This window comes from Drosophila miranda, chromosome 4 (genome assembly GCF_003369915.1).
Source record: "Drosophila miranda strain MSH22 chromosome 4, D.miranda_PacBio2.1, whole genome shotgun sequence".
Classification (NCBI taxonomy): domain Eukaryota; kingdom Metazoa; phylum Arthropoda; class Insecta; order Diptera; family Drosophilidae; genus Drosophila; species Drosophila miranda.
This window is the reverse complement of record NC_046677.1, coordinates 29,350,958-29,371,058: the sequence shown is the minus strand read 5'-3', so window position 1 is coordinate 29,371,058 and position 20,101 is coordinate 29,350,958. Positions and strand designations below refer to the sequence as shown.

Below are 20,101 nucleotides of genomic sequence, written 5' to 3'. Positions count from 1 at the left end.
ATAAATGCTGGATCAGCGAAATTTAGTTGATTCCAAAGAACCACTAAACATGCCTAAAGTATATTTTTCAAGAGGTTCACTTTCAGTTAACGATAACCCAGCGGCAACAACGGTACCCAAAGCGGCGACGATGTCCAACCCAACTTTATTCATCTTCATCTTTACGATTTGCATCGGAGTTTCCCACCAGGCGCCTGTTGATGTGAGTGAAAATGGAGAGGTGGCGCCCATGACAATGACATACTTCAACAATAGCTTGGGGACCTTCATCGAGCACAGGGGACGCGCGTCCGTCATCATGTCAGAATGGACCATCGTGGTCTATTACAGTTTGGAGCCCCTCTTTTCGGAGATTTGGACATTTAATAACACCTACAAACTTCTAATGAAGAATTGCGACAAAAATCCCGAGGAGTTCTGTCCAAGATCATTTCAGTCTGATCTAAATGAGATGGAGGTGGCCAGCCTTTATCGTGGTCTGAGCAGAGAACCAGACTCAGAGTACCTTAAGTACACCGCCTCTATCATCTCAAGAATTCAGGACAACGGGGTGGACTTCAGAGACTTGCTTTCGAATCGAACCTCAGTCATCGACAGCACTTTCAACGTGATAAGAGAAAACGTTTTTAACAGCAATGAGATCAGTTCTTTAAATTTGTGGGGACAGGCAGACCAGCTTCGTGCTCTGGCTGGCCGGATAAAGCAGACCCAGAATGCCATACGCGATGCAGTATTTACTGCCCAACATGGCAAGCTCCACCCGATGATCCTTTCAATCAAACAGCTGGAGCATGAGCGGACCGTCATCCTGGGCCATCTTCCACAGGACCGTCGGCTACCATTTAACAGTCTTACACTCTCTGATTTCTATCGAGTTGCCACCACTAGCCAAATTCAGCAGCTCGAACAGCACCTGTTGTTCTACATCAAGGTGCCACTGGTCGACGTTGAGCAGTTCGATGTCTACCGTCTCACGCCCATCCCAAGGGTAGATGTAGGCGGCATTCAGCTGATGTATACAGAGACGTCGAACCTGGCCATTAGTGACCACCTGGACAGATACTTCGCCCTGCAGGACATTGAGATGGACAGCTGCCTGCAGCTTCACCCAGAAAGATTCCTATGCAAGGCCCATCAAATCACCTTTGGCCGAGACTCTGGAGCACTGCCCTGCACACTGGCGGCCTTCCGGAATCGCACCTCCCAAGAGTGCAGCCCACGCCATGTGAACCAAAGCTCTCTTTGGATACCGCTCGCTTCACCCAATCGCTGGATGGTAACAGTCACCAAGGAGGTCTCGATTATGGGTGTTTGCTCGGATGAGCGGCAGCAGCTACGGATCAACGGCAGCGGTATCTTAACGATTCGGAGCGACTGCGTAGTGCGAAGTACATTTGTGACACTCCAAGGGATGCAAGGCGCAACTGCAAGGCAGGCCTATGCTTCTCTGACACCCATAGCACTGAATGCCCCCAGGTCTTTGGATGACGCACAGAAGCAACACCAACTGGAGATTGAGGAGGGCTCATCCGTTGCCATCATTGTTGCCGGCACTCTCGTGATGATCATTTTATCCATTTCCCTGGGCTGGTTCTACGTATATTGCTACCAGCGTAGAGCCCGTGCTCAGCAGGTACAGAGACCAGTGGAGGACCATCGGATAAAGACCAAGAATGAAGGGAGCTCCAACGATCATCCTCTCCTGGAGAGGAACAATGTGGAGTGAGTTTTGGTTTCCAATATAATACATGTTTATTTTTAGGGTTTTAATTGCAATAAATATTAGTTACTCTCTCATCCATTTACACATTGTAAGTCTCAAGGCTTTAGTTAAGGTTTCCTTTTGGTTGCACTTAGAATTTTAGAAAACATAATGGGACTGGGATTGGGATAGGTGGTTGCGGTTTGCGGGTGCTCTATGTTACAATTGCCTTGTGGCCTGGATGGACCACTTCGTTTTCAATTAAGACTACATTTTGTCAGCTACTACAAGGAAAAGATTGCCAATTAAAAACTAGTTACGTGCGAGCGAAGGGCGCACGCATTGCACTTTGTGTCTGTCTATCTGTCTGTGTTTGTTAAATAAAGCTTAATGCACGGGGATCGCGAATTGGTGGGAAGGGGAGAAAAGCATTTCCACTACGTCTACGGACTAATGACGCTGTTTGACGGCATTGGCATCGGCATCCTACTTGGGATTGTCCAGCACCTGCACTATGTGCTTGGAGACCAGAGCTGTGGCCTCGGCGGCATTTGGTATGAGAAAGCGATCCATGTCGGTGATCATCAGCCCTTCGCCATCGGGGAAGCCGTACTTGAAGGTGATCAGATCCCGGTGCCGCTTTTTGGCCGTGATCTTGACAATGCTGGCCAGCGGACGACGCACCATAATCTGGGCCTGGCCGCGTCCCAGTTCGCGCAGCACCACCAGCTGGCCGGGCGTGATTATCAGATGGCTGTCGTACATGTAGCCACTCATGTGCACTTCCTGGCACTTGAACGCATTGATGATGTCTGCCGTTTTGAAATATTGATTCAGATTTACGATCTCCTTGTCGTCGCCCGCCAGCTTGGGAGTATCGCGCTCCGCACCATCGTAGGCGTCCTCGTTCTCATCATCGATGCTGAACACAGGCACCAAATTGCGATAGCGCTTGCCATTCCGCTCCTTGGGAGTCACATGACAGTCCTTGGACGCCGCGGACTGCGACCCATTGGACACGCCGCTGGCTGCGGCTCCGCTGCTCGCACTGGGATTCACAATGATATCCAGCAATTTGCCCTTAACCTCGGCCGACTTTGACTTCATGGCAGCAGAGAACTTGCTGAACAGATCCGTGGATGAGGCTGCCGCAGTTGCCTTCAGTGGAACGGTTTTCGTCTGCAAGAAAAAAAACACTTTCATTACATTATGCTACGCAAATGAGAGGCATTACTGGTACGAGTACTCACTTGTTGGGAATTATGCTTCTGGCAGACGAGGCACTTTCGCACATTGTGATCCTCCAGACAATCGGCCATGTGGTCGCCAAAGTAGTCATGTATGGATGCGTAGCCGCCGGTGAGCAAGGACACGTAGTGTGTGTTCTTCTGCAGGAATGATGCCACCACCATATGTGTGTATTGATCCTCCTCCACGCGTCCGCTGCCCATGAAGCACAGATGCTCCCCGCCGGCATTTGAATTGACCTCGATGGCCTGACGCTGGGCCGTGAGCAGACCCTGGACGGCGGTGGCGAAGGCGACGGGCTCCTGGAGCATCAGGTTGCAGTCGAGATGGAATGCCGTCGACAGGTGGCCGGAGTTGTACTGCTCGGCTGGACGACAGTCGACGAGAAAGAAGCGCACGGCATCGGACACTGGAAACTCAGTGGCCGAGTTCTCCACCAACTCGTAGACGGACACGGGCAGGCACAGCGCTTGGGACACCTTGTTGGACTCTTCCTGGCTGCGCGGCGAGTCGTTCTGCTTGCCGTACAGCGCCTTCAGGTAGTCTGTCTTAAAGGAGGTCGGCGTCTTCAGCGCATAGTACTGGGCGAGGGAGCAAAAATCCCACACATCGTCCAGCTCCAGGGCGCACGGCATGTTGATGAGGAACTCAATGATCTCCTCCTTGGACGAGGTTTTAATCTGCATAATCTTCTCGCGTCCATTAATCAGGATGATCAGGGCCAGAAAGAAGACCATAAAGGGGTCGGCATTCTGAAAGTAAAGATCCCACATTGCTATGATCACCGACAGGCTGCTGCAGGAGGCGAACAATGACTGGAACCAGGTCAGCGAGTACAGGTCGGGTGTGATCTTTTTGGTGTCCAGCAAGGAGCACAGCTCAGGATCGTGGTACTGCAGCAGCAGCCGGAACACATGGAAGACATTGCCCTTCGGCTTGCAGCCCTTGGGTATATAGGTGTCGCGTATCGCCTCGAACAGATTGAATGTGTCTGAGCGGTTGAGCTTGAGGGCGAACAAAGGCAGTAGCAGTTCAATCCAGCCGTTCTCCGGCTCGTACTGCAGATTCCGGTTCTTGCAATAGAACGTAATGATCGACTCCAGGTCGGACACCACCGACACTTTGTCCTCCTCATCGTTGCCCATGCGATCCACATGCCGCTGGCAGTCCTCTCGCAACTGGCTTTGAAACGGTAGATCATAGATCTCGTTGAAGAGCGACATTTGGTCGCTCTTGTGCCTCACATCCAGGCACACCTGCCATACATCCGGACGTAGGGCCTCTGGCAGGCCTTTGCCCCGACAAATGCTATATATATCGTTCACATTGCAGTCGTCCAGCAGAGCCGACTCCAGTTCTATTATCCTATAGAGAGGGAGAGAAAAGATGCATTAATTTAAAAGTCTTGCTTTTGTCACGCCAGAAAGTGGAGCGGTGACGGCGACGTCGCCGTTAACGTGTCCAAAAGAGCAGCTGTTTGCTGTTGGCCTAGCTGATAACGATGCGGGCACTGAAATGATGCCTCTGTTGGCTGTCTGACTCAACTCAACCCAGAAGAAACACAAACACTCTCTCTTGTTCTCTCAGTGTGTGCCCGAAGGGAAAATTGCTCCAAAATTAAAATTAAAATACGAATCATGATTCGTTGGGCTTTGGGGTGTAGGGTTTAACCAAGTGTTGACGTTGACGCCTTTCGCTGTCATTCTGGGTGTCGCTATTGCTTTTATTTACCACATATTTTCCTCCATGATGACTCTCCCACCAGGTTGAAGGTGATTGTGTTTTGCAATTTGTCTACTTTGATGAGCTGCCCTAATGCACTTTATTGCCCTTTGGCAGACACGTCGAGTGCATTTTTAGGTGCGTAGTTATTTTGTATAATTCTATGGTCTTAATCTTAATTAATTTGGAAAGAAATTTCGAAGAAACTATTTTTTTGTCTGTTTTAGATGATTCCAGGGCTGGACCAGGAAGAATTCCAGGGCTGATTCACTGTTATGATAACAGTTTCTGATTACGCGCGCGTGAGCGTGATTCGTGATTCGTGACTGTTGATTGTTGTGTCATCGATAGTTTGTTTTGCCATCTCTAGTTGCCAGCTATTTTGCTATTAAATTAAAAAATTAACTTAAAATCTTGCTGTTGGCGCTTAAAATTTATTATCGCACTTTTTGGATACTCCCGCGCTGCGGTTGCATTAGAAAACGTAAGTTAAGGGCATGCTTAATGCGATGATTGGCCTATAACCGCAAAAACGCACGCACACAAGGACCAGAGGCGAGAGCACACACGGATAGCGCCAAACCAAAACCAAACACACAGAAAGCACCCACGCACGCACACACACACACACACACATACACTTTAATGCAGCCTTCACCTAAATAATGCATCTGCATCTATTGATTTTGCATATTGCTGACAAGGTGTTGCAAGTATATGCTTGAGTTTGTGTGTGTGTGCTGCAGCAACAGCTGTGCCTCCTGCCTACCTACACCTCTCCTCTTCATCATCAACATCATCATTCCCCGCCATCTAGCAAATCCGCCGCTCGACCATAGCCATACAATTTTGCTTGCATTTGCGCCACGTGTGACGTTTGCCATTTGCATAGCATCACGTACACACTTGATTCATTCCATTGTTCTACCCATTAAATACGACTCTCTTGGCCTCATCCAACAGATGAAAACGGGCAGCGGCAACAACAACTCGTTTGGCAATAGCTACAACAACAACAACAGGACGAGTAGCAGCACCAGCAGCAGGGAGGGTAACCACTCCATCGCCACCGCCACCGCAACCACCACCAACCATTCCCTGGCGCAGCAACAGACGAGGTCCTCGCTCATTGTCACCGAGTGGGAGGATGGGATCATCTTCGACGTGGATGACCCGGACTTTTGCAACATAGCCGGTGATAAGCTGACGACCGCCACCAGCAGCTGTGCCGTGGCTCTGAGCAATTTGAATTTTATAGGTGAATATATGACTATAATTAGCGCACCGTATTTATAGTCTAGACATCAGTGTAATCTCTGTTATTTACGAATAGCAAACGCCTGAACTAGTTCGTCGGGGAAAACTTTTTTGCCATGTCCACACCACCTTTGCACCAGCTGCAGTGGGTCCCTTATCAACCGCACGGTTTTCCCACTCGGCCACTTGTGACGGCGCAGCACTTGGCAGATCTATACCCTTATGGATCCCTATGGCTTGTCCCCTTTGTTCGTCCCACACCCACTCCAGGCCGCTTGCAGGCAGGCAGGGCATTAGGCTTTTGTCTGATCGGGCGGAAACCGCTGTACACTTTTATTAATGCCAATTGCCGGCCATAGTCAGCTTTATCGGTGAGTGGCAGAGCACTTCGCCCTCTGATAATGGCTGTATATAATGCCAAATACCATTGGCTATCAATTATACAAGTTATTAAGCCTTGTCAATAGCCGCGGCAGCAGCACTCTGTCTTTAAATCGATTCGCCATAAATTTAGACCCATTTCGGTTTGTTTTTAGAAACAATATTCCCCGAAAATCATGTACAGCCCAGCCAGCCATCCATCATTTACGTGCTACAGAAAAACTGTCTCCCCAATATCGGTTAGCTAATTGTTTTGTCTTTCTGTTTATCTGCGATCTGATTAGCCTTATAAGCGAAGCGTGCGACCCGCCTATTCACACGTTTCGCTTGTCAGCAAGAATTTGCTAAATTCACGCGTTTATCATGTGACTCCAGTCCCGGATCGGACTGGACCGGCCTCTCTCTCCCTCTCTCTTTCTCTGGCCGAGTGGGTGACAAAGAGTAGGCAAATATTAGTAATCGTGGTTGAGATTATGCGCATAAGGCCCGCCGGCACGATGTCATTTCATGAGAGTGGAATATTTTCTTTCTTTTTTGGGACTCAATAGCAATCGGTTTATGGCTAGCGTGAGCTGTTTTTTATGCGTTCATATTATTAAGGAGGCTCGGCACGTGTCGTTCATTAAAGGTCTCTGGGGATGGGGGCTGCAGACTCTATGGATAATACTTGAGGCATTGCGTGTGGTCTGGCTATAGGAACATAGGAAATAGTGTCGAAAGATCCGGTCCTAGGAAAAGTTATGTGTAACGAAACCATTTGTGGGAGGAGGCCTCATCTATAGTTATGTGCATATTACCCATGAGAAATGGTCTATTTTAAAATGCTATTGTCAACAAAGCTACAGCTTCAATAAGGAACCCAAATAAAGGAAAATGTAACGACATGGCTACTTATGCAACCCCCTGCTGGGGGTCTCCATAATCATCGTGTATAGTATGAGATGGCTCATGAGAATCTGTCTATTTTCAGATGATTACCATATTGCATCAGACTATTTGCAATCTGCTTCGTGTGGCTTGAGTGGCGCATATGTATGCATGTAGTCTGTAGTTCAATTGAAATCGGAATCTGTGTGCACATAAGCACATTACGTTTCAGATCAATTGAACAAGTTCAGAATGATTTATCCCTTTCGTATCAAGAGTGATATTTACACGGAATCGTAGTGATTTCATGCGAGTATCCCTTTTGGATTCCCATGACTCATTTTCCCTACTATTCCTAAGATATAGATATTTCTATCACTTATCGTAATGGATGTTGTGGAATTTTCTTATCTTGAATGATCACTCTTCTCCTTATCTCGCACCATAGTCGCAGTTCCCCCTTTGAGTCATCCCCAGCGTATTCCTGCTTAACATTAAGTATACAACTTTTGAATGGAGCTGTTGCTCTCTGGTCTGGGGTACGAAAGTGGTAATGCACTCAGAATCCAAACAGTAGTAGCTCCCATGTAAATGCATAAAGTGATTGCATAAACGTTTCGCTTGCACACAAAAAAAATGCTTATTAAAGCGACAAGCGTAATGACAATTTTTTCTTTTCTTATTTTTTTGTTCAAAAATAAATCCGTTTTGGATTTCGCAATGCGCCGTGCTACCCCTCTCAGGTGTCCCCTGTCCCCCGTGCCCGCTCGTGTCCCGCTTTTAGCGTCTGTCTGTTTTTTATGTTCCCATGCTCATTATAGTCGAAACCATACGGAACGCCACGCGCAGCCCATTCGCGCCTTGTTTAATTTGTACGGAGTGGCTCGTCTCGTCTCTGCTGATAAGTCCCGACCCCTGCCGCCTCGCCTCGTATTGCGCAGCAGCCAGCCAGCCCCTCCACTGATGACATGGAAAACCGATAGCCTCTGGGCGGTGGAGAAGTGTGGCTGGAATTCAGGTATAGACGGATCCGCCCAGACGCCACCACCGGCTGCCTGTCAGTTCGGTGGCGTGATGGAAAGTGTCTGAAATCCGAAATCCGAAGACTTGTATTTTTACTCTTGGGATCAACATTAATCTAAATTCTCTGGGAATCAAATATTCTCTGTACTCGTATCTCTGGATTTCTCCGGAAATCAAATCCCAATCTCATTTCGCTTGGAATCCATGCGCTTTAGAGGTGACACCAGTTTATGGCAGCTACAGATCGACCGCTAACCGATTCGCTTAGGTCGCAACTGGTTATAACCTCTTCGATGATCTATTGCATAGCCGTAACGTAACGTAACCCCTTCTAAAACCATGGCGGAACGTGTGCAAATCTGCGGCGTCAGCTTTTGGCGCTGGCGCCGCCTTCCACTGGACGTGGACTGGGGTTATGGCTGCAACTGAGAAGAGGCCCGACACTACTCTTCGGTTTTGTGTGTGTGTGTGTGTGTGCTCTATAGGGGATTGATTTCAATTCCAATTCCGTTTCATTCATTCATTGTTCTTTATTCTTTTTATTAATTGTCAATTTTAACACACACAAACACAAACACATAGAGAGGGAGAACCCTTGCGGATAGCAGCGGCAACAACGACACGACACGACACGACCAACGGGTAGTAATCGGTTCAAACCGGTAACGTCAACGTACCTATCTCTCCTTCCAATGCTCTCTCGCGTGCGACTCTGTTTACATGGAGCAAATGTTTCGTGCGACGCACATCTAACAGAGATGTTATACCCTATTCAAAGTGGGTGTTTGCATTTAAACAGATGTTTGCAACAACGAGATGAGACAACAAACTAAAAAAAATATTTATATGTGAGGCTTAGATGTCTTAGATCCGTTAATAATAGAACCGCTATAATCGAATCATTATATCAGACGAATGGCCAACTCGGAAGGCGTCGACAGTGCCATCAATAGTTGTGTAACAACGGAGTTCGGAGTTCTAACGGAATTTCATTCTGACCGAGTCGTAAAACACATTCAAAAATGCAGACGTCACACCAGGTATTCGGAAAACAAGGAAGTGTACATACCTTAGAAGTGTACATATCTCAGGGATGAGCTTCATTCGACTGTCAAAAACCATTATTTCCTTTTAGAGATATTCAAACAGCTATATATATATTAAATTTGATTCAGATGGGAATACCTTCGCCATATCGATCCAAGGGTATCGAGAGCTTCGACCCTTCCTTTAACCAAAGTTCTTGTTGATTCTGTTGTCGGTGTTGCTGACGCTTTTTCTCGCTGCTGACGCTCCTTCTCTGCTGTTGCACTTCTGCTGTTGACGACGATGATGATGAAAGCCAAATGAGATGATGACGAAGATGACAAGAGTTGCGACGTCAGTTAGTTGACGAGATTTACATACACAAAACTTGCTGTAAATTCCCATTAGCACCGCAAACAATAGTTCGTTCGAGTGTGGCAGGTGCTGGAACTAGCAGAATTGAGTTTTCAGGTTCATCCTTCAGCCAGTTTAGTCATTCTGTTAAATGGTGACATTTCATTCTTGAATGAACACAATGAGAACATCTGTTAATGAATCAAACTAGTTCTTTTATTAGCTGGACGTGTGCTAGAAATCAAATGCCTAGTGAACAGAGTTTCATTACGATGAATTCATTGAACAAAAATGAAACCATCAAACCAGATTTAACTGAACCAAATCCGAAGATTCCAAGGAACGAGTGGTGACAAAACCCACAGCAGGTGCCCCTCACCGCCTGAACTCTCCCTGGTCACGTGTAATTAGCAAACTGTTGCATTATGCAGATCGCTAATTAGGTGTTCTCCAGACTTCCACAAGTGTTAATTACCCGCACGCCTAACCAAAGACCACAAAATCCGCTCCGTCCCTTTGGTGGCAATCAGAGGGGGACGGCCGGACACTGTGGTGGGACGCTCTCCCTCGCTCCGGTGTGTTCTAGTTTTGATTCGGATTGCGCACTTTGCCTTCGAATGGGAATGGGATTTTTGCAAACCACTACTTTGCACCATATTCATGAGATTGCGATGGAAATACAATAGTACTTTGGACCAGCGATCACTAGGTTGGGTTTATTTTTGCATCAGAAATTCCTGTGCAAAATATTCCACGGGGAACAATCGATCAATGTAGTAATACTTCTGGGTTATGGGTTATTCACACAAAAAGTTTCCCATATATATATAAACAATAACTGTTTTCCAGACATTTTCCCACTAATTTTGTCCGACATTTAAATATTTTTATTCCTGATCTGTGGTCTAGGTATTCCCTGGTAAATTTTAGACTTTTTTGTGTGCGTTGGTGGGAAATACGTATTTAATGTACGGGAAGTCCATGTTTGCTATTGGTTCAAAGTAGACAAATCACGTGAGTTTTTTTTCTCACATCTATAGACAGGTCTTTCTACAGCTAGATCTACAAAACGATAGCTCAAGAGAAAGCTTTTTCAATTGCGTTCTAAGATTCTACCAAAGACTGAACATTTCGGGGTATTCCCAAGGCTATTTTTTAGGGAGTGGACATAATGGTCTTTTCTGTTTCTATTATCTCAGATTGATTTATTGTTTTATATGGTTTTTATAACCTAGAGTTCTATAAGGGGTCTTTACTGTCCGTATGAGGAAGTTTTCATTGTGATAGTGCACTTTTTATGACAATAATTGGCATTGGCTTACAGTAACAAGGAATTGGTTCGGCCAAGGATTCTAAGATATGCATTATACGATTATAATTATCTAGTTTTGTACTTTAATCTATTGGGAAGGCAACTCTCAATTATAATACGATCTAATCAGCTTGGTGGGGCTTATTTTATCGCCCATCCTGCTACGAGTAGCATCCAAACATCAGTTATGATTACCGCACAAATTTCGTGTCTGTCATCGTGACATCTTGACGATCAGACAGACAATAGAACGAGATCCACATCTATATACTCGTAGAAACGAACTTCCCGAATATAACAGAACAAGTTCTATTAATATTAATGCTGGGGAGGCGGTTATTCCAATTAAATGTTAATCGAAAACCTTAAAATATGGGAAGTAAATATAGAATCTAAAGTATCAGTCATCAGTGATCGTGTTACTCAGATTCCATGATGAGTGCAGTTCCGCTGTTTCTGTGTTTCTGTAAGGTATGCAACTCGATATCCATCCGAGTATATGACATTGCCAGGGGGTTAGAGGGTCACGCGGTAACCTTCTTCCAGTCATCGGCAGGGCCCGTATCAGTCATACTACTACTACTACAATATCCTCCAAGGGCTGCCTTCAATGAGAACGAGAGTGAGATAACAAGTCATAGACCTATTTATAGGAACAGTTCTCGCAGCTCATTGAGAACGCTATCATTTTATCAGTCATCAGTATGCAAATGCCTCTTTGCGGAACTCTTACAAAACATCTGTATGGAAATGTGGAAGCACCCCGAAGGGGGGTCGACGAGGCCAGAGTTCAGGGCCGCGCAGTCGCCCGACTTCTCGGATGGGAATTCTAATTGCCCTTGTCAACAGTTTTTGGGCCCACTGTAAATCTGTCGGAGCTCTAATAGAGGGACGAGAGCACTTAGTACACTTAAATGTACCCGCGATTCTATGGCAGATCCGGCGAAGCTTTCAACTCACTTTCGTTCGAATGGAATGATCTGCCTCTGACAGGCCACGCCCCGTTTTGGCAGTTTACCCACAGATATTGTATATTGTATATTGTACTCGTACGAGTGCGAGTATTTGCCGCGCACTGAGTACTTTTCCCCCATTAATTAGGTAAACCGTTTCCATAGTACAGCCCAGACGCAGACTAAGCCGCAGGTTGAAATTCCGAAAATCAGTTTGTTTGTACCCGCCAAACTCTTGGGCGAGGGAATCCCGCGGAACGAGTTTTGTGTCGCTATTCGACCCAGCTCATTAGCATTGCCATGTGAGGTAGATGAGGCTGTGGCCTGTGCTCACGATGATGATAATAATAATGATAATGATGATGAGCGGATCAGCGTGTGGCGCTACACATTATAATACTATGTAGATGTAGATTCCCCATAAACCCAAATGAATCACACGCCCACAATTCTGGCTCATGATCGGAGGAGGTTTTTATAACGAAATCAAAACAAAGCTGGGTTTTTTTTTTGCTGAGCTTCTGTTTCTGCGTTTTTGGGCTCGGTTCCTGATTTCTCTCGCTCACGAATTGACGTCAGCCGATGGCCGCCTTTTGTTTTTCGCATTTGATGGTACAATATACTCGTATCCATCTACCGATGCCACATGTCTGTTGTTATTTACACACCAGTCACAACATCCATCCATAACAATAATTAACAGATACTGCCGTACAATCGTACAGTCGTACACTCAGGAGCAGCTTTATTTGCGCAGCTGCGATGCAAAACAGAGCCGAGCCACTGCCGGTGTCAGAGTCAAAGCCACCATCAGAGCCAAAGCCAAAGCCAGCGCCGAAACCAAAGAGGAAGCGCATGTCTTTAAGCAGCACTTGACGACGCAATAATTGTACTGTATTTATGCACAATTCCGCCAGTACTCGTATGTATATTGGCAAACACAAAACTATATTTGCCCAACGGAAACTTCAATACCCTAAGATTTGTGTTGCCTTGATGGATATGCCACAGACTGAATGATAAATGCAGTGGCTTCCAGAAGCCTCTGTTGATCGATAATGATTGATCAAGTGGGAAATAATATACCTTAAAGTAAAGTGTTTAAAATAGTCTTGGAAATAGGTACGATGGTTCATTTGGAACAATATTTAAGGAAAGGTCCTTCACAGTTGTAATAAATGTTATATTTATTTCATTTAGTAATGCATATCCTATATGTTTTCATTGGTTTCCCCGCTGTTCCACAGAAAACCTACACCTTAAAATGTCAAGTTCAACAATATATAAAAAAAAACCCAGTCTTGAGTGTTTGGAAATAAACTAGAAAATATATTTTTGCATAGCCTATTATTTGTAGGAATATTTAGATGTGAAAATATAGAAACCCGATCCTAAATAAACATTATCTGTTTGAAAGTTTCCGAATAATAAATATTTAAAGAATTGTGCGCAATAAAATGATATTTACGATATCCAATCTCTTTGAAAATTGATAGCTCTATGGCAGACTTATAAATAATGCGATAAGATACGAAATATAACATTTTCGACAGCAGTTTTTAGTAGATTCGTAGATCATCCGGTTTGAAAAATGCATTGTACAGTACAACGGTGGATGGGGATACATATATTTAGCAGGAAGACATAACATATAAAGCCAATGGAGCGGGAGATCTCTCTCTTTCTGTCTTTCTTTCTGGTCTGTCTTCAGGAAGAGTATAAAAATACACACACGAGCTGCGTGCTCTGCGTGCTGCGATCGACGTGGGGCTGGGGCTGGGGCTCTTAATAAGTTTTTCAAACGGTTGGCAAAATACTGTTTAAATATTGTTATTTTCGGACTAATATCCTCCACGTTTTCTGACGCAATTAAGGCTGAGGTGAGAGTGTCCCAAAGCAATTGCCGTGCGACCTTCTCAAATGACAATGGTCCCTCGATTCCATTTCCATCTCCGACTCCTCGTCCGCCCTGCACCCCAGCGCCCCCGCATGAAACTGCGCCGCGGATTGCAAAGTTGAATGTCAGCCGCAAAAAGTTTGCCCCGAATCGAGGGCCTCCTCATGGAACGGCTTTCAAGACGCCGCCGGCGGGGGGCATGGGCATATGACGGTCAAGGGGATGTCGCCGCTCGTTCTTGCTTTCTAAATAAACATTAATTGTTTATAATATATGCTGTGTGATTGTACAATATGCGAGTTGGATACGTGGATACGTAGTATATGTTAGTTTATGGTTGCCCGTCCGTCGTGGTTTCGTCGTCACGAATTGCCGCCGCTGAAATTGCATTAATTTGGCGAGGGTCGCTTGGGGATCGCTTTGCTTCTGGCTTGGGCTTGGTTCAGGGCTCGGAGTTCTCTTCGGCTTTGGGTGCTGCTCCCTTTTCGTTTGTCTGGCGAAATTTGAGCTTCGTCAATGCGACGCGACGCGCGACTCTGTAGCGGGGGTCTTGAGCTGCACTTGGCACTTGGAGCAACAAAAAAAATGCGAATTTTTCCCCCTATTAGCATGCCAACGTTAGCGAAAAATTTCCATTCTGCCGGGGACTCGCCCTGTATCGTATATAATGAGTTGGACCGTTATACTTTGAAACCCGAAGGCGGGAGCGCTGGGGAAGTCTGCCACGCCACGCGCTGAGAGGGCCACTCCCGCCCCGGAGCCCGCTGATAAGATTAGGGCGATTGATAAGCGAAGCATTGGCGTAAAAACATTTGTACATGTTTATGGTTTATGGAGAGAGACATACTCTCTCGCGATTTCCAGCGAATCGAGATGGTGGTTTACCTGTATTTGAACCGGACCCGGGGTGCCCGGGTACTTTTCTATTCAGCCTTCTTTCAGCCACCTGCAGCACGTCCCTGTCCGTGGTGTATGTGCCGTGGTCCCTGTCCTTGTCCGGCGCTCTACCTGTCAAAGAATAAATGATTTGTTATTCAAATGAAATGCGTCCGTTGACGGGTCGACGAGGGTGCTGACGGTTGCCAAGCTGGTTCTGTCTATCTGTTGTCGTTCCGCTGTCTTTTACGTCAAGAACCCCGCGACGATTACATTTAGTCAATGTACTAGTGTCCGTCCGGTCAATGCGTCGTATACGTATTGCCGCAGTGTCCGTATCTGTACGTAAGAGTATCGGTGATAATGCGGTGGAAGTGCAGATAGGAGATAGGAGGAGGGTGTGAATGCATCAGAGATGTAAGGCTGTAAGTGTATTCCCCCTTGCCGTTTGACTCTGCTCTCTATCTCTCTCTCTCTATCCCTCTCTGTTTCGCTTTGTTATCGCCTCTCACACACACACAGCCACACTCGCTCTCCGTTCTCCGCTGTTGCCAACTACCGCTAATTTGGTCAGCATCTGACTTTGGTTTTTGGAATTTTGCTTTGATTTAACCCCCCCCCCCCCCCTCTCGTAACGTTCATTACGACTCTGTTGGGTGTGGGGTGTGGGGTGTGGGGTGTATGTGTGTGTGTGTGTACGTGTGTGGTGTCACTGTATGCGAGAGCTTGGCAAGTTCAGTTCGTTAGCTTTGCTTTGTCATCCGCAATATCACTTTTGCGTGCTGGCTCTCTCGCTGTCTCTCTCTCCCACTGCTGTTTGCTCTGCTCTTCGTTTACGTACTCTCTCAGAGCCCGGCTATAAAAACGAGGCGAACTGTGGCCAGCGCGTTCATTCGATTCCATCCATTCGCTTCGGTCGTGCATGCCACTTGGTCTTTGGCTTTCCAGAAAAAATCAATTCCGTTTGTCTCAACGGAAGCCCAACTATAAAAGTGCGCTGTATCAAAACAATCGTTATTATTTGGATATCAACCCGATGAACACTGAGCAATACATTTACACGAGCTAACTGTCTCCATCGCGTGTGAAAAGTTACTAAAGAAAACAAAACAAAAACACTACAATAGCCAAAACGGTTACTGTTCATTTACAAGCAATTACAAAAGATAATTTGATTTGTTGTGGCTTACGCAAGGCCAAAACAACAACAACCGCAGCAACAATTATAATTACAAAAAAAAAACACTACAACAACTGCAACCAAAATCCCAATTTGGATTTATTAATAACGCAGAATAAATAAAAAACAGAACAGCGTTCAACAATTCTGTAAAAATACAACAAATGTAAGTATTTCCGTGCCCAAAATAAATCAACAACAACAACAACGAACAGACCAGAGCCCAGACCCCCCCACCCGTCCGCTTCCTCCGTACATTCATCTCTCGTTTGGATCTGTATCTACATACATATGTGTCTGTCTGTCTGTCCGTCTGTCTGCCTGTATTTTTGTGTGCGGCTGTGTGAGTGCCCTTCTATAAATAAATAAAATCAAATTAAATGCAACTAGTTGTGCTGTGGCAAGAGGCAGGGGCCGAGAGTCGGAGCCAGATACATGGCTGCCGCATTCGTTCGCTTCGGATAAATTACAGCAATTTTCGTTTTTTTGCGACGTTTCTGTCGCCGCAGCTCTAGCAGGCACGCAAACCCAGGCGAAATTGCAATTAGCGAGGACTTGAACCAGGTGCACTTGCACCAGAGCATAGGCGCAGCACAGCACAGGGTCTCGTCTCAACTCGGCCTCTCCTTCTTCCGCCTCTTTCTCTGTTGCACAAGCTGCATGTTGGTTGGGTTTTAATTTTAGCCCCCAATCGCCTCTTGATTATACTTTCTCATACGATCCAAAGTTATATATAGAACGGCTGTGCTGTGCTGTGGATGGCATGGTCGCCGCATAACAACGCAAAATAAATTTATGATGCTGCCAGGCCAGACGCAGATCAGCAGTCATGTGCCTGAGGAGGATTCGCTCCCAGATACATACATACACACATACGTATAGTATGGATGTTTTTGCAACTTTGCCAAAATCGTGCCAAAACAATGTAGACAAGTTTGTTCTGTATAGTATAATGTTCCCATACCATCCCACCCCACAAGAGATCGTGTAATTATCGGTCGGACAGTAATGCCAATTCCATATAATTCGCACATTAATGTTGTTTAATTGTTCGGCGCCCCCATCCGAAGCAATTAAAACTATAGGAGAGGATGACGCATACGAGACGCTGTAGAGATCTGTAGAGCAGCTACACACACGGCCTCCGCTGGCTGTTTATGGTGCTTTCAACCGGATTTTAGCGGTTATTTACCCCTTCTCCATGCACACTCGTACCCTCCCCCCGCTGCCCTCCCTCCACTCCTATTTCTCAATAGTTGTTAATTTTTAAGCCAAGAATGTCGTTCGATTCGTATATGATATACCTATATACAATATATTTGAATGTTTCCAAGAAGTCACAGAGGTACTGGCTGCTGTTTGCTGGCTGCTGGGTACAGTTGTGCTCGATTCGAAACTGTCATTGCAAATGCCTCTGACATTTCAAGTATTCGTCGGTGAGGCAGACAAGACACCGAACACCGAACACACGCACGCACCTGCACGAAAAGCCCGTTTACCTTCGGGTGTGTGCTGTGTTCGGGGGTATTTACCTGCAGAATGACCCCCACTCGATCTCACCTTGTTACAATTGATGAACTTTGAATCGAATCGTGTTTTAATTTTGCTCTCCCTTCTTCCCATTGCAGTGCCAACAGCAGCATCCAACATGTCTATTGCCAGTGTTCATGGTCCCCAGATCGCCGACATCTGCAGTCCCCTATCGTAAGTATACAAAAATATAGACACAAACACACGATCATCATCAAAACATTCATATACTCATAGTAGATCCAATGATTCACTTGAAATCGCTGGAATCGTTTCCGTTTCACCGCATTTATTCATTCGTATTTTAGCCAAATTCATTGTAAACAATGTCAGGGCTGGGGCTGGGCCCTGACAAGAGGCCAGAAGCGGTAGCATTCGGAGAAGGCTAATGAAAGGTTGGGCTGGCTACTCATTCATGATTTTTGCAATCTTATCATGCCCAGACCCCGGTTAGGGTGCAGAGTACAACTACAACAACAATAATAGCAATACTATTGAAACACCACCTGCAATATATATATATATATATGTATATTTATATGGCCCCGACTTTGGCCCATTAATGAAAGAGGGCAGTAGCAGTCGCAGTCGCACCTTACGAGAGAGGTTCGCGAGGTTCGTCTGTATTAGTGTCATTATCTTTTCGGGGCCTGGTCGCTCCTCCTCTTCCCCGAAAACAAAAGCAAAAGCAAGTCGCCGCCGTGCCGCTCACATGATCGAGCGAAAGTCTCGCCGGCGTCCGTCGTCGTCGTCGACCGTTGTCGCTGTTGTTGGGTACAGTTTGCCATTTGGTTCAATCATCCGCAATCTCTCCGCGTGTCTCTCTCAGTTCCACCACGCTTCTCATTATCATAATCACGCCAGCGACAGCGGCACGCCAGTGCCTCCCACTCCTACCGCCGACCCAACAAGCAAGGTCACGGCTGCCTGCTTTCCACGATTTGTCATCTAATTTTTGTTTTGACTCTGAGCTAATCACGAATTCCCCCCTTTTGTATCTGTGTCTCTTTTAGGCATCACAATCTCGGTCTGTCCGCGTCGTTGCCAGATCTAGTGGGAAGTCCCCTGGAGATCAGCATGGACAACGTGATGACCATTGAGGAGTTGCGCCAGCATATGGGCTCCTGCTTCACCTGCGGCGTCTCCTGGACAGATGATCATGTCTCATTGGACTGCAGCGAGTGCGGTGGCTACAGCCTGGAGCGTCCCTGCCCCCTGTGCGACGGCCAGTGCGGTGTACAGTGGAAGCGAGACTTTGCCATGGTGAGTACCATAGAAATCCTTGGAAAAAATATATGAACAGCGAGCTAACAGATTTTTTCTCTCGTTAACAGTCCCATGCCTGCAGTCAAGCGCGCTGGGTGGGCGTGTGCATCAGCTACCCGGAGGCAGTGTCCGGAGTCCAGCTGCCAGGAGGTGCTGGACCCAGCACTTCGTGTGCTGCCGCTGCGGCAAATCAACTGCGTCTGGCCCAGGAGCTGTGCTCCCGTCTGGAACAACTGTCCACCTCATCGGCGAGCAAAAGCGCCCGCACCTAGAGCTGGCCCCCCCGCCACCAGAGTTCCTCCAACAACAGCCAGACTGCAGCACCGTCTCCATATAAGCCGCACCCGTACACACTCATTCATCCAGATAGCAGTTAGCTGAAGGCAGCCCCGTGGCTCCAATCCCATAGTTGGTGCCGTGGATCCACCTCCACACACACAAAAACACACACAACCACAAAACAAACAGACACACACACCACACAGTCTCTCACCCGTAATTTAGGGCTTAATTGCTAAGCTTTTTAGTTCTTAGTTTTTATTGTTGTGTCGCGTTGAGAATTCTCTTTCATTTCATTTATATTCTATGATTATTATTTTTTTGTTTCGTTCGGTTGCGTTTCGTTTGCTGTTGCTGGCTGTGTGACTGTGCAAATGATTAGCGAAGTTAGTTCTTTTGTTTAACGCTTTTAATGGCACCACTTTTGTTTGCACACATGACACCAGGCAATTCTATCCAGGAAAAGACTTCTTTCTGCGTAGACTTAAGCCAAGTTTTTTGGCAATGCAGTGATAACGGTGATATTAGGCGGCCAGAAAGAATCGTGAACAAATAGTGAATTTAATATGATGTAGCAAAAATGTCTAACGATAGCTATAGCTATACCAATACCTATATCTATATCTATCTACAATCTATGTCGATAGCGATACGATAATAATTTTTGTATACTTACACACAGACCGATACAGAACAGACCGACATAGAACAGAATAGAATAGAACAGAACAGACCAGACCAGACCCTTTTTGTAACTGTCTAGAGATCGTTGTTGTTGTTAACAATTAGTTTCGTTATAGTTGTTGCTTTGTGGTTCGAGGCACAAATCAGATCAAAGCAAAACCCAAACAAAATATTGATGGTGCATTCCGAAACTAAAGAAAGAAATGAATCTTATCTTCCATAATGCATAATGCTCAACAAAGTAACTAAAGGATTGTACGACATATAGTCTCTGTCTCTCTCTATCTCTCTGTTCAAAGGGGAAAAGCGAAATCGCAATAAATGAATAGAATAACAGGATAGGAAAGCAGGACAAAACGCACAAGGAAACAACTAAAAAGCATTACTCAAAAAGTTGAAGATTTTCTGTGAAAATCCATATGACATCTAGAAGTTTACACCTAAATATATACAATACCTATTATATATACCACTATATATGTAAATCTGCATAAAATATATGCGTACATACATATGAATATATTTATATATTTTTAATGTAGAG

At 45.9% G+C, this 20,101-nt stretch overlaps 3 protein-coding genes across 4 annotated transcripts; 2 read left to right on the top strand and 1 right to left on the bottom strand.

Moving 5' to 3' along the window:
* The first annotated feature begins 93 nt into the window (after window positions 1-93).
* Window positions 94-1,752, top strand: LOC108162596. The gene has a single exon (XM_017297414.2). The coding sequence runs from the start codon at window positions 131-133 to the stop codon at window positions 1,724-1,726; it is 1,596 nt and encodes a 531-aa protein (XP_017152903.1). The 5' UTR covers window positions 94-130; the 3' UTR covers window positions 1,727-1,752.
* Window positions 1,728-4,917, bottom strand: LOC108162595 (TBC1 domain family member 23). The gene is made up of 3 exons (XM_017297413.2): window positions 4,682-4,917; window positions 2,953-4,315; window positions 1,728-2,881 (listed from the first exon to the last, which is right to left on the bottom strand). The coding sequence occupies exons 1-3, from the start codon at window positions 4,696-4,698 to the stop codon at window positions 2,189-2,191; spliced, it is 2,073 nt and encodes a 690-aa protein (XP_017152902.1). The 5' UTR covers window positions 4,699-4,917; the 3' UTR covers window positions 1,728-2,188.
* Window positions 4,918-5,702: 785 nt separating this feature from the next.
* LOC108162598 (protein pinocchio) lies at window positions 5,703-20,075 on the top strand. Of its 2 annotated transcripts, none has more exons than XM_017297417.2 (4): window positions 5,703-5,930; window positions 17,427-17,502; window positions 18,342-18,591; window positions 18,663-20,075. In XM_017297417.2, exons 2-4 carry the CDS (start codon window positions 17,447-17,449, stop codon window positions 18,864-18,866), a joined length of 510 nt encoding a protein of 169 aa, XP_017152906.1. In that variant the 5' UTR covers window positions 5,703-5,930; window positions 17,427-17,446; the 3' UTR covers window positions 18,867-20,075. The 2 variants fall into 2 exon arrangements, with proteins under 2 accessions (XP_017152906.1, XP_017152905.1); XM_017297416.2 differs by lacking the exon at window positions 5,703-5,930 and adding an exon at window positions 15,501-15,964.
* The last annotated feature ends 26 nt before the right edge of the window (window positions 20,076-20,101 follow it).

Coding starts and splice junctions, on each gene's coding strand:
- LOC108162595 (XM_017297413.2), bottom strand. Junction 2,882..2,952: donor AGAAGCATAATTCCCAACAA/GTGAGTACTCGT, acceptor TTTTTCTTGCAG/ACGAAAACCGTTCCACTGAA.
- LOC108162596 (XM_017297414.2), top strand. CDS start 131: ATGTCCAACCCAACTTTATTCATCTTCATCTTTACGATTTGCATCGGA.
- LOC108162598 (XM_017297417.2), top strand. CDS start 17,447: ATGTCTATTGCCAGTGTTCATGGTCCCCAGATCGCCGACATCTGCAGT. Junction 17,503..18,341: donor GACATCTGCAGTCCCCTATC/GTAAGTATACAA, acceptor TGTCTCTTTTAG/GCATCACAATCTCGGTCTGT. Junction 18,592..18,662: donor GGAAGCGAGACTTTGCCATG/GTGAGTACCATA, acceptor TCTCGTTAACAG/TCCCATGCCTGCAGTCAAGC.